Source organism: Triturus cristatus, chromosome 6 (genome assembly GCF_964204655.1).
Source record: "Triturus cristatus chromosome 6, aTriCri1.1, whole genome shotgun sequence".
In the NCBI taxonomy this organism is placed as follows: domain Eukaryota; kingdom Metazoa; phylum Chordata; class Amphibia; order Caudata; family Salamandridae; genus Triturus; species Triturus cristatus.
The window spans coordinates 107,586,657-107,600,227 of record NC_140589.1 but is presented as its reverse complement, the minus strand read 5'-3'; the positions used below and the strand labels follow the sequence as shown (position 1 = coordinate 107,600,227).

Sequence of the window (13,571 nt, the reverse complement as noted above, 5' to 3'; positions counted from 1 at the left end):
ATACAATTATGTAATTTAGAAAAAAAAATAGTAAATTGATGATTATCTTTTAACGATATGGTGCCACGGATAAGATCGACTGCCTGTTCATACTGTATTTCTATGCTTAAAAAAAACAATAAATATAAAAAATTGACCAAAAAAGAAATCATAACTATATTTTTTAGAAACATGGCACGCGTTTCGCTTGGTTGGATATACCGATGCATGGATGGAAGTGGGAGAAAGTCCTTTCAAGATGGCCGGTGCCGTTGACTAGGGGAGCCTGGGTCCCGGAGGTGAGAGACGTGCGCACGGCGACAGCTCAGTCGGGGTTCATGTTGGTTGTTGACACAGCGGCTTAGTCACACTCCTCCTGCCGGAGGTTCGTGTCAACAGGGCCCGGCCATGGAGAGGCCGCGGGATAAGCTGTCACGTTCGCCTCATGGTCACCGTGGCTCCCGGCACGGCCCCCGCTCAGTTAACGGCTCACGGCCCCGTTCCTTGTCCTCCGATGGGCCCCGTAGTTCCCGGCCCAGCTCCCCTTTTGGTACTCGCCGCTCACGGCCCCGCTCCCCTTATGGTTCCCGGCCTCGATCCCCTCATAGGCACTATAGTTCCCGGCCTCGCTCCCCACATGATTTCCGTCGCTCGCCGCCTCGTTCCCGTGGCTCCCGGCCCCGCTCCCCCGGTAGTCTACCTGGCTCCCGGCCTCGCTACTCCCACCGGTCACGACCCACTTACGGCCCCCATGACCACAGGCCCAGGTCTCGTAGCCCCAGGTCCCGCTCCTCCCGTGCCCTCAGGTCCCGCTCACCTCTAGGTTACCGTGGCTTGCGCTCAAGCTCCCCTCTGCCCCCGCTTCCGCTGCGCCCTTACGTGCCCCACGGTTCCCGGGAGCTCTCGCCCCTTAGTCTACGGCTGCGCTCTCCCTTTGGTAACCGACCCCGTTCTCCAAGTAGCCCGTATGCCTATTCCCTGCACAGCCCAGGGCACCTGTCCCCTCTTCGTTCCCGCTCCCCTTATCGCTATCACCCAGGGAGCCCCCGTGGCCGCTCCTTCTCCCCCGGGCACCGTTCCCCTCATGACTACCCGTCTTCACCCTCGCGGGGGCTGCCCGAACTGGACTCCTCTCAGTGGCCCCTCACCTGCGGAGAGCGGCCACGTGACCCGGAGGACCTGCGGTACCGCCTAACCCGGCCCAGTCAGAGCGGCGACGGACAGGTAGGGCTCATGTCAACAGGTGAAATTAGTATCGGAAGCATAGTGGTTATAACTAGCATCCTCAGTTCACTTTTATATAGTCAACCTCAAGACCTGGGTGTTTAACCAATAGGTACAGGCAGCATGATCGATCCCACAGTGCCTGGAGACTATCACCAGTAAAACAGTTTCGCTTTACAAATCCTGATTAATTGTATATAGGCGATGCTGCCTTGTTCACGCAAGTATGTTTTGCAGAGGCAACGTTTGAGTCTCTGTAGTTATGGTTGACAAGACGCTACATTGGAAAAGTAATTTTTTCATTTTGACTACTTTAATCCTCGGTATTCAATCAATCAGTCAATCAAGCCGGGTTTTGTAGAGCAGACTACTACCCGTTAGGGTCTCAAGGTGCAATATGGAGGATGTGGGCAGCTCCGTTGGGGTCATTCAACGAGCCAGGTCTTTCCTGAATTGGTGCAGTGTCTGGCTTATGTGGAAATGGAGAGAGATCGTTCCAAGTCTTGGCTGCGAGGTAGGAGAAGGATCTACCACCCGATCTGGTCCTGTAGAAGTGTGGGAAGATGGCTAGGGAGAGGTCTTCTGAGCGAAGGTTACTCTTGGGGGCGTGCAAGGAGAGGCGGTCGTTGAGGTATTGAGGTCTGATGTTGTTGAGTGCCTTCTAGGCGTGTGTGACCATCTTAAAAGTTATTCTTCTTTTGATGGAGAGCCAGTGGAGGTCACAGAGGTGTTGGGTGATATGGTTGTGCGGTGGCATATCAAGGATTAGTCTGGCTGCGGCGTTCTGGACGGTCTGGAGTTTGCTGAGTTTCTTGTTGATTCCGGCATAGAGGGTGTTGCCGTAGTCCAGTCTGCTGGTGATGAGGACGTTAGTGACGGTTTTCTTGTATCGGAGGGGATCCACTTGAATGTTTTACGTAGTATGCTTAGGGTGTTGAAGCATGCGGAGGAGAGGGCGTTGATCTGGCGATCAGGTATTGAACTGTAAGTCTCTCCAAGCATTAGAAAAACAGAACAAATACTGAGTTTTGGCCACGTTTGCAAGTGGGGGGTCTTAAGAGTCTTTCAATTTTAACAATATTAGTTTCTATAGACAACTGTAGCTAATAAAAAAGAACTGTCTCACCAAGTTTGGCAGACGCTTTTTATATTGGTGTCGGGTTGTAGCAACAATCAGGAAATCTGCAAAATTGATTTTTATTTTCACTGTAAATTGAGCAGTGGCTGAATCTTTCCAATGGTGAAGAAGTGTTTTATGATCTATAACTTTATATTTTTTATATATATATCACAGGAAGGGTAAACAAGTTTTAAAGATGAACCATTTATTGCCCTAGAGCCTGAAATTAAAATTAATTACACATTTTTAATTTGCCTGTTGACGCTTCACCCATTATTAATTAAGGAGTGGCGATATGCAGGAAAGGCATAATCCTGAACTTTAACGGTACTTTAAAACTATAAAGAAAACCTGCACACAAAGGCTTTCTAGTTATCCACATTTGTAAATTTCTTGAAATAAGAGCATCATTAAAGAAAGGAAAAGTTCATTATTAAAAGGAATTCGCATAAACAAAAAACAATAAAAAATGCAATTTAACTTTAAGAAGTGATACAGGACACAGATTTGCTGTAACAATCAGTCATATTAGTAATAGTAAATAATAAATAGGCCTAAATACAGAAAGAACCACAAGTATCTAGCACTTTCCTACATTAAGTAAAAGCCGCACCGAAACAATACTTTTGCAGTGAACCTGTCAGCTATTAATGTAAAGGCTACTCTATCGTGTACATTATTTTCATGGCCTAGCAGCAGTGCATATAATTTGCTGCACAGAAGAAATCGTACATTATATTGATACAAAACACCAGAAAAACAATTAACTTCTTTTGCAGATAAATAACATCGACATGTTAATGATGGCACAGCTAAGCGGCCTTGCAGTGTTCCAACATCGTTGCATCCTTTCCCGGGGAAACTAGAGAAATGTTATTTTGTTAGATGCAAATGTAGAGTAATATTTGTAGGTGAGTCAAAAATGATTTTCTTAAAGCAAAATGAAACCTGTATGTGTATAACTCTTTCACAGCAAAATGAACACGCATTCTTTTATATTGTAGCCCAGTGAGCGCTATTTATGTTACTAAAGCAAACCAAAATTAGGCACTATTATTTTAATACAAAAGTAAACTCTCGCAACGCACCCTCTGTAATGACTAATTATCAGAATGTAAATGTGTATGTGCTTATATAGCGCCGAATCACCCCTAGGGGTATCTCAGCGCTGTATTCATACCGCTGTAGGAACCCTTCCTGGCTATCCGTGTGAAGTGTCCACTCCTGGGCACCCCCATGCTGAAGCCAGGCATCCCAGCGCTGTTGGGGCCGTTGTGGAGATTAAGCAAGCTATTGCCCAGAGTTGCAGCGTGGGACCCATGATTAGAATAGGCACTGAGGCGAGAATATCAGGTCCGAGGAATTTATAGCCCGAGACCCTGCCGCAACGGGAATCGAATCCTGGTCCCGGACCAGTGCTCTGCATCGAGGGCTGCCGCTCTAACCATTGAGCCACACTTCTCCACCCCCACTATTAAAATTCTGTCATTCATTGTAGGATTTTCCCTCTGAAATGCTCTCATATCAATGTAGATGTTCTTGTTTTGTTCCTCGAGCAATGTTTTATTGTGATTAGTCTCTGTCTGCTTCTTGTTACTACAATCACATCTAAACCGCTAACTAAACTATTTCACAAAACTTGAACAGTAGGGCAGCACTCCTTACTACTATTACTATTAATAGCATTGACACAATAATATTTCTTGGTATATCTTTACTTACTCCATTTATCAATGAACCTATATTTTCTGAGATTCCAGGTTCTCCTAAAGGGTGAACGGAACTTCAGTCTCAATGTTAGTAAGGTTATCAATATGTGTCAATACTCCCAACTATTATCTGGGATCTAAGTGCAGTACAGAGTTTTCACAACATGACAGACACCACAATCTTTAATATGTTCTGTTTTGTCATCCATCCAATCACAAACATTTTAATTTTAACTAAAGGTCCTGCTCTGCTAAACGGGCAACTAAAGTAGACCATTTTCTAATCTTCGCATCATTCAAGTTAAAAAGTTTTCAGTATTTTCTCTACACTATGCAACATTACTAAAGGCTGGCAACTCGGGCTGCACCATGTTTGGGGCAACCCAGAGTTGAGCACTTCCATTGGGAAACCTTCCATCTCCAGGCTCCAATCCAGATGCCTCTTGCTACACTATCGACATTTCAGAGTCCTCCTTTAAAAGGGTCGCTTTCTCTGCACTTATAGCAGCTTGATCATCAGATGATTCCTCTCGGACAGAAAATTCACTGCCAGAATCTTGGATCTCCTCCTCTACCTGAGATGCAGAGTCAGTCTCAGAACCTTATCAGAGGAAGATTCAAAAAGCAACCAACCAACCTGCTGAGCGGTCAGCTTGCAGTTAACCATAAACCCTGCTAATAAAAGTAACACAACAAATAAGCCAACAATAAACCGCACTGTATAAAATAAGTGATAAACAAAGTGTGGCTTTATCAAACGGACAGTAAAACTACTGGCGTATAGTAATCTGGAAGGAAAAGTCAATCAATACAAAGCACATCATGACCTGTATACTCAAAAATGATACTACTCACTTGCCAGAGACAGCTATACTCTGCACAGACACAGCAAGCACCAACAATATCCCAGTAGTAAGGAAAAACAAAAGAAAATTGCACACAAGACAATGCAATACACATCTTTCTCAGTCAGAGGTGGATTTGACACCATAAAACAGAAGCTAAATATGCTGCTATTATTACATCATAAACTCATTCATGCAGGGCAGTGCTATTAATTTGAAGTAAACAGTACAAAAAACGTTTTCTTAGCAAGCGCATGCAACTACACAAATTGAAAGCAGGAGTACCCACCTAGGAAATTAAAAGCTTTGCACTAGTATAAAAAGGAGAAATAAAACATTACGCTCGTAAATGCAAATAATGACAAGAAATAAAACAGTTAACATAAAACAATATGAAGACTGACTTTGGTGGCAGATCAGCATCTCAAACGTTCAATCTGCTCCCAATGGGGTCTCAAAAAACAAAGGCAAGAAATTGCCACACTGTAGGGGAGTCACCCTTACCTCAGCCAAACACCACTTAATACACACCACCATCCAAATGCCAACCACACAACAGCCAGAAGCCGGTCCACTCACACCCCCAGCTAAATCCCCAGTCCAAACACACTATCAACAAACTCCAGTCCACACATACCGCCAGCTAAATGCCAGTATGCCCACAGCCAGCCAAACGCCATTACACACAGATTGTCAAACTCCAGTTCTCACACTCACATAAACTTTCCCTGGTGTCTAGTGGTTTCAAAAATATGGCTGATCTCCTCCAAGGGAAGGGGGGTGGGGCAGAAAAGTTCAACATATTCTCCCCATAATAGGGAACGACCATGGCCCAAGGGGCCGCTCCCTAACATATAAAAATAAGAAAGTGTGTGGTGGCGTTCTGAAAATATGGCCTGCGGCCAAACTATTGCCCCCATAATAGAGGATGACCCTCACCCAAGCCACTGCCCCAACATATAAAAAAAATAAAACTCTGTTGCTTAAAAGCAAGGCCAGTCTGTCTTCTGGTAGGGGGCATAACACGGGCAAAACAATGCCCAAATTATTGGGGTGTTCCCCTTGCATTGGGGCCACTCCTCTACAACAAATATACACTTATAGAAAATACCTGGTGCTGGTGGCTGCATGTCTGCTGTGTGATCGCGGCTCCCTTCCGCGATTGCACTGCTGAAATGCACTACAAAGAGAGACCTGTGGAAAGGGAAAAACTCCTTTCCCGTTCATCTTTGCTGTCCCTATCCCTCCCTGGAGGGGAAACTCGGGTTTCTTGGACATTCTGAGCAAATGGCTTCCATCACGTCCCCGTCCACGCCATCAGGTTACCAGGGGAGGGGTTGGGGATGGCAGTGGAAGCGCTTCGGCTGCTATCCCTGCGGGGAGCAATGTTGAGAGGCGGCCCACGGGGGAGCGCTAGGGCATCCCCCATGTGTGTGTGCTTGGGTGGCTTGGAGCTGGCCTCAGCGGATGCCTACCATTGCTGAGGATGGTTCCAAGCAGTCCTTAGCACACAAAGCAGGCCTCTCAAAATCTACTCGCCAACTAGCAGTTGCGATTAGATTAAACTTTTTTCAGGTGGAGCTATTTTTAGCACCTACTAGTCTCATTAATTAAACTTAGGCTGGAAAGAACAGGTGTTACACATAACATTTTAAATTGCCTGTCAATTAATATTACAAATATTTCAAATTTTTTCAGGAATTACAAAAGCCCATTTTTTTATTAAAAAGTGTGATGCAAACAAAGAGTCAAATAGAAGAAAAACAAACCAGAACACTTTACTTGGTGATGTGCAAAATACACATATTTGAAGAAACTCTATTTCCTAACCTTGTTGTTTGTACAGCTTATAGTTTTATCAGTAAAGCCTCATGTCAGTGGGAAATTTTGTGGCCATTTCAATGTAAAGTCTGCTGATTACAAATGACAGTGTGCTACCACTTCATGCTATGGTTATGTATTTATTAACAGTGATAGTTTTTAAACATGATTTGAGAAACATTCCTGCCCCCACTCTGATAATAATGCTGTTAATGAACTAGGAGGCAAGTCCGAGGTCATGTTTATCCCATATGTGGCTAGATTTGTATTATATATGGAAAAAAGTTTAGTCTATTAACGCAAACAAAATAGTTTTTTGTACAGCAGACATGCAAACTTGCCAATTTGAAGGTGCTCTCTTATGTGATAATGAAGAAAATGGCACTCAATGAATTAAATGATTTGCCCACGATCACATCATTTGAAACCAGTTTGTGGGTAACGAGCATTACAAATAGGTCAAGTAGATTATATAAGTCTCTAGGCCTGCAGGTCTAGCAACATTTTAATGATGTTTTTTTCAAGGCCTGAAAAAGGTTATTGATGGTTTATACTGCTTTGAAAACTTTATTCTAACAAAGTGCCCCATTGATGCAGAGAATAAGCAATTTCTCTGTCCTTTATATAGGTTATCATGTGAGCCTTGCCTGAACCTGAATAGGAACTATTCTTATTACTGTTCTATTTGTTGCCTCGAGTTTGAAATTGTCTTTCAGTAATTTCCTCATTGTTTTTTGTGGTGCCGTATTGTAAATGTAGGGGCAAACAACTTTACAATGCTTTCACTCTCTGCATAACTTTGAGTGCTCAGAGGCTCCATTTTCTTGAAGTTAGCAGGATAGCTCGTATATTAGAAGATCCAATCTTTTAAAATTCAATTTTATTGCATTCTTTTCATTCATTTACAAGAATGGATGCAGAATATACAATACAGAAAAAACAAACGGTGCAGTTCATTACAGTACACATCTCAGCTAACAGCATAATTATCCATACAGCAGAGAATGCTGCTCACAGGCTCGCCTCCAATTCAATGCGTTATCAACCCCATATAGCTTTACTGGACTGTCTGCCTTATTATATAAATTGTGCCAGATCCGGGTATTCTAATAGATCAGCTGTCACCGGTGCCCAAGTTTCCTTGGATCTAGATGCAACTGGTAGTTCTTCCGCATAGATATCTAACTGGTCTCTGCAAAGGATGATGTCTTGGATCTACCTTAGTAACTGTTTTCCCTCCTTAGTGTTTTGCTGCAAGTCTCTTGGCTAGCAACATGGTGATTGCCACCAATTTACGGTTGCATGGCTGTAGCGATGTGACCAGACCCAGTAGACGTAACTGGGGAGTGCACTCCACCCTCTCATTACCATTTTTGACAAAATGTGTCACCTGGGTCCAGAATTTATAAACAAGACTGTAACTCTAGGCCAGGTATATAAAGTCCACGTCTGCCCCTCTGCATCTCCCAAACCAGGATCTGTGTTTGAGCCCAAAACTGCAGTTGGAGAGGGGTATAATATATTTGTTGTAGATACTTGAAGTGGATTATCCTAAGGTTACAGTTAGCTGTGAGGCACCCTGTAAGTGCACAGTATGTCCACTATTTCTCCTGAGTTACTGTCGTATCCAGTATTGCGTTCCATCTATCTAGCGCTATTGTTATGATTCTGGGTTTTCCCTGAGGGATGTATTGTACAATGGGGTTATCAGGCCCTTGCGTGAGCTACATGTTAACGGCACCTGCAGCACTTTCAGCATATCTGGTTCTCACGGAAACATGGGGTATAATGACCATACAGCCGCTTGGAGGCTGCGTAGCGGTGAGTGTCTAACGTCAAGAACTGTCCAGCAGTGTATAGGTCGCCTAATGTGGTCACCTCTGCTGTCTTCAATATTTCCATAGCCCTGGATACGTGTGTGACAGAGATATTTGGGTGAGCAGCCAGGGGTATAGCCGGTGCACAGATAAAGGGTCTACATGCTCTAGCACTCAACTCATGCCAGGCCTTTGACGTACTATGAATAGTTTTCATCTCTGGCCGTCTCTTATAAGTGATAGTGGTCTGTATGATTTACACCTGTACCTTATCTGGCTTCAAAAGTCTGATTATAAGGGCTTTGGGGAGGTAGGGGCTAGTAAGTTCCTCTCGTATGCTTTTGTGTACATGGCAAGTAAATGTGGGGCCAGGCGATCTGCATAGGTTTTGTAAAATTCACTGGGGAGCCCATCCCACCACCCGACGCCTTTGCCAAGGCACGTATGGGCTCTTTCACATCATCTTCTAGTGTTATTGGTTGCGTCAGATATTCTCTATGGGTCTGAGATAGCCAGCCCAAGGCCACATCATCCAAGTATTGAGCTATTTCAGTTTCAGAAGCAGTGTGTCGCGGCCCATATATGCCAGTGTAGAAGTCCATAAATGCTGATAGAATACGTGTTGTAGTGTAAGATTTAACAAGGTTCTGGTCTACAATCTCTACGATGTGTGCATGTGTTTTAGGTTCTGCTATTTTAGAGGCTATAGTACACCCTGATCTACCGCCCTCCCCATACGATCTCGCTTTCCATTTTCTGCACATATGCCGCACTTCCTGCTCTGCTATATCAGTGTATTCTATAACCAAATTTCTTATTTCAGTTAGTGTGGTCCTGGTGGGGCACAGTTCGTAGCTTCTCTCCAGTGTTTGTCGGGTACCCTCTATTTCTTGTAGTTTATTATGGAGCGCTTTCAGGATACCTGCTTGTACTCCTATGCACTCAACCCGTATGGTGGCCTTGAAAGTCTCCTGCAGTGTCCCCACCCCTTCTGCAGACCCCTCATTCTCCTGAAAGAAGTGTGTAACTGCAGTACCTATGCTTTCGTTAAACACCGGGTCTAATAATGAAGTAGGCTGAAGCCTTCATTGATATGTTATGCGAACATGTGTAGGTATAGCATGTTCCAGCCAGACAGGGGCATGATCAGATAACGTCTCAGCCAAATGTGTTACTCCCACTGTCCATGTAGTAATTTCTCTCGAGACCAGCTAGTAATCCAGTCTAGACCGAGATCTCCACACATCTACCAACCCTATGAACCTATGGCTTCCATAATTTGGCTAACTGTCTGGGGCGCTTGCTTCACATGCCATTTTGTTGTAGCAGAACGATCTAGTAGGGGGGTCAAGGTATATGTTAAGATTTCCACCCCCTATCACTGCTGAGGGTGGCTGGGCTTCTAGGCATCCCCATATCTTGCTGCAGAATGCTGGGTTGTCAACATTGCGGCCATAAGTGTTATTGATCCCAAACAACCCTGTAGGGACCTCCCTTGTTCGTCGGTTTCTCAGTGGAGGAGATTGAATGGCGTCCCCTTCTTTACTAGTAACAGCCCACCCCTAGAATAGGAGGACAACAAGCCCACCCTCACCACTACCCATCTAGCCCCTATGTTGTGTTCTGTTGATCTCTTGTGGTGCGTTTCTTGCAGCAATGCTATTTGCACGCCATGGCGGTCAAGGTATGCCGGTACCGTTTTTTGGGGTATTATTAAGACCTTTCACATTTCATGTTAGCATTTTACCTAGGCCCTCGGGGTGCGCCGTTTCTGGTATGTATTCCTACATGTCCAGCGGAGTAGTGAGAAATACCAGTGAGCGGCAATGCATTCATAATATGCACTGCAACATCGAACAAACATAGCACCCACCCCTCCCACTCCAGCCCCCCCAACTTGCTAAAGCCATCCCAGTCAGGGAGTTAGGGGTATACATACCCTTTGGGGGTAGCTTGATGCTTGCAGCCCCTCCCAGTGGTTGGGGTGGCCAAATTTCACCTTTTAGACTGCATTAGTATAGTGTGGTTAATATGGGGCATTCCATTACCATACATATCAGGATCACAGAATCTTAGGAACTATGAAATTCACTCTGAGCAAATCAGTGCATACTTATCATTCACAAAGAGCACCTTCAACACACCAGCTCTCAGGCAGCCATGCAGTCCAAGTTCCAGCCACCTGAAGTGTCTCCGAGCGGGGACATCACAGTCATTGCCACAAAGAGTTTGCCGCCACATGGCAGCTACCTGCTACTGCTTGTTGCTCCGTATAGGCTCACTGGCCTAGTACTCATTGGTTGTGTGGTCAGCCAACAATATCAGGTTGTTCTCTCCCGTTCTTCAACAGTTTTTTAACATAGTCCATGGCTATTTTTCCCCAGCCTCTATGCGCAGCTGGGTTGGGCACAGCATGGCGTACTGATTTTTTTTTTTCTTTTTCCATTTTAAACACCTTTATTGTGTATTTCAAGAAAAGAAGATATACAACTCAGCATATCGCCTACAACCACCATCGGGCTGGCAATGCAACATTTCAGATATATACACATCCTACTGCATCACAGGTGGGGGAGAGGGGTTACACAGCAAGCCGCCTACAACCCAATCGGGCCGGCCGCGTTGGTGGAGTCGTCAGGCTAAACGAATGATAGCATTTGTATAAGTATTTCAGCTATACACACAATCGGTCAACCGGACCGTAACCAACCCCAAAAAACTAAAAAAGTGCCGCTAATAACGCTGTGTTCTAAAAGGAGCATGGTTAGGGTGAGAAGGCCTCCTAGCCTATACAGACAGAAGTGTCGCCGCACCCTCCCCCCAGCTGTCAGTGTGCAGGACGTAATGACCTCAGCAATGCATTTGACAAGAAGACAACAATTCCTCAATGGTGGGCTTCCGTGTCAGTATCATTGGAATGCTCCAATAAGTAGGTTTACAAAGGGCCCCAGATATCAGTGGGACGCGATGAGGGAGGCTGGAGATCCGCGTAGGTATTAAGTTGCTCTTGGCAATAAATAAGGTCCTGAATCCAGTTCTTAAACTTCGGGGCTCTACCCCTGCCCCATTTGCAAGCAATTCTTCTTTTAGCAAGGAGCAGAGCAAGAGAGGTGTATTTACGCATTTTGGCCACAATGGGGGCGGTGTAGCCCAACAACGCAGTTATTGGGTCTTTAGAAATGTGTATACCGGTCATGAGGTCCAGTGCACCGAGCACTTCTGCCCAGTAACGCTGTAAGGGCGGGCAATCCCATGCCACATGTTTAAAGTCCGCTCCCTCCCTCCCACATCGCTCGCAACGATCATTATCTCGGATCTTCAGCCTAAACAGTCTCGCTGGTGTATAATATAACCGGTGAACAAATTTGTAATGAATTATTCTGAATCTGCTTCTGGAAGAGATCTCACCAGTCTGCTTGCAACAATACGTCCATTGATCCTCAGTAAGGGGGTGCCCTAGCTCCTCCTCCCATCTAGCCCGAGCCAGGGGGGGGGTCGTAATTCCCATTCGCCTGCGCTGTACGGTAAAGTAGCAAAAGTTCATGGGCGGAGACATCCTGTTGCAAGACCACATGCAAGGGGAGCATGATCCGAGGTTCGACGGGGAACAAGGGGGTGGTGTCTTCACATCCTGCAGTATCCTGATATAATAGAATCTGTCCAGTGGGGTGGGATGGATATCTTTGAAAAACTCTGCACTGGTACTAAACTTCCCCTCCGTGTAAAGGTGACCCCAGGTGCCAATAGAAGGATTGCGAAGGAGTCGGCGGCATCCTCCCTCCTGCATGACCGGGATATCCTGCCATCCTGGGAGGGGCATGAGCGGGGAATACAGTAGAGTGCAGCGACTCGCTTTAGCAAGATCATGCCAGGTGTTAACCGTGGACTGGACTGTGGTGGTTGCAAGGCTACGTGGTGTCCTAGCAATGCTTAGATGTGCCGTACTCGGCATAGGGGCCATGTAACCATCTTCTATGGCTAAATGGGGCATGAAAGGGGGAGGCTTCATCCAGTAAGCAGCATGCTGTTCCTGCGCACAGCTGAAATACAGCTCCACATCTGTGACCGAAAAACCTCCTGCACGGAAGGGGCGTGTGAGGACATCCCATCTTAACCTAGCCTGCTTCCCCCCGTCCCCCTCCCCCCCCCCCCCATATAAGACGTATTAACTGAGTTCTGAGTGCTGAGAAGAAATGATGGCTGGGAGCATATGTGATATTAACGAAGAGATACAGAAGTTTGGGTAAGATCAACACTGCTCTGCTGGCCATTGACAAAGGCAGCGCTATCCAACTAGCTATTTTATCAGTGATGGAATCTAAGGCTCGCCCATAGTTGTCCCGCATGATCTCCTCCCGAGTGCGAGAGATAATTATCCCCAAATATGTGAGGGTGGCATCACACCACCTAAGGGGGGGGAAGTCCGGCTGGAATTTAGCAGTGGAAGCCGTAAGGGGATACATTTGGGATTTACTCCAATTTAATGTTTACTCCTGACAACTGCCCAAACAAGATGAATAGCCGCAATATGGGATTCAGGCTTTGAGCCGGCTGACGCAGATATAATGTGATGTCGTCAGCATATAGCGAAACAAGGATCTGTCTCTCTGGGTAAATGATCGCATACTCGCGATGATGCTGCCGTATCTTTGCGGCAAGGGGCTCAACAGCCAAGGCAAATAATAGGGGGGAAAGCGGACATCCCTGTCTGGTGCCTCTGGCCAGCGAAAAAGGGGACAATCGCATGCCATTGATCATCACTGTAGCACGTAGCCCTGTATATAGCAGATTCATCCAGGCGAGAAATGGGGATGGAAATCCCATGCGCACCAGCACGTATGACAGGTAGTCCCACTCCAGTGAGTCAAATGCCTTCGTGACATCCAGAAATATGGCAGCCGCATCCTCCTCAGTATCTACGTCATGAAGCAGAGTGAACAAAGTGCGCAGGTTATGGGCCGTACTCCTAGTCGGAACAAACCCAGACTGGTCCGGAAGGACCAGCCTCGGCATAAGAGGGCTTATACGGTTAGCAACTAGTTTGGCCAGGATTTTG

At 45.8% G+C, this 13,571-nt stretch overlaps 1 protein-coding gene across 1 annotated transcript in view; it reads left to right on the top strand.

Moving 5' to 3' along the window:
• The first annotated feature begins 285 nt into the window (after window positions 1-285).
• LOC146816465 (uncharacterized) overlaps window positions 286-13,571 on the top strand; it is a 348,783-nt gene continuing 335,497 nt past the window's right edge. Inside the window, exon 1 of the mRNA XM_085610296.1 lies at window positions 286-1,203. Coding sequence (XP_085466422.1) covers window positions 388-1,203 — 816 coding nt within the window. The 5' untranslated portion in view covers window positions 286-387. The remainder of the gene's footprint in view (window positions 1,204-13,571) is intronic.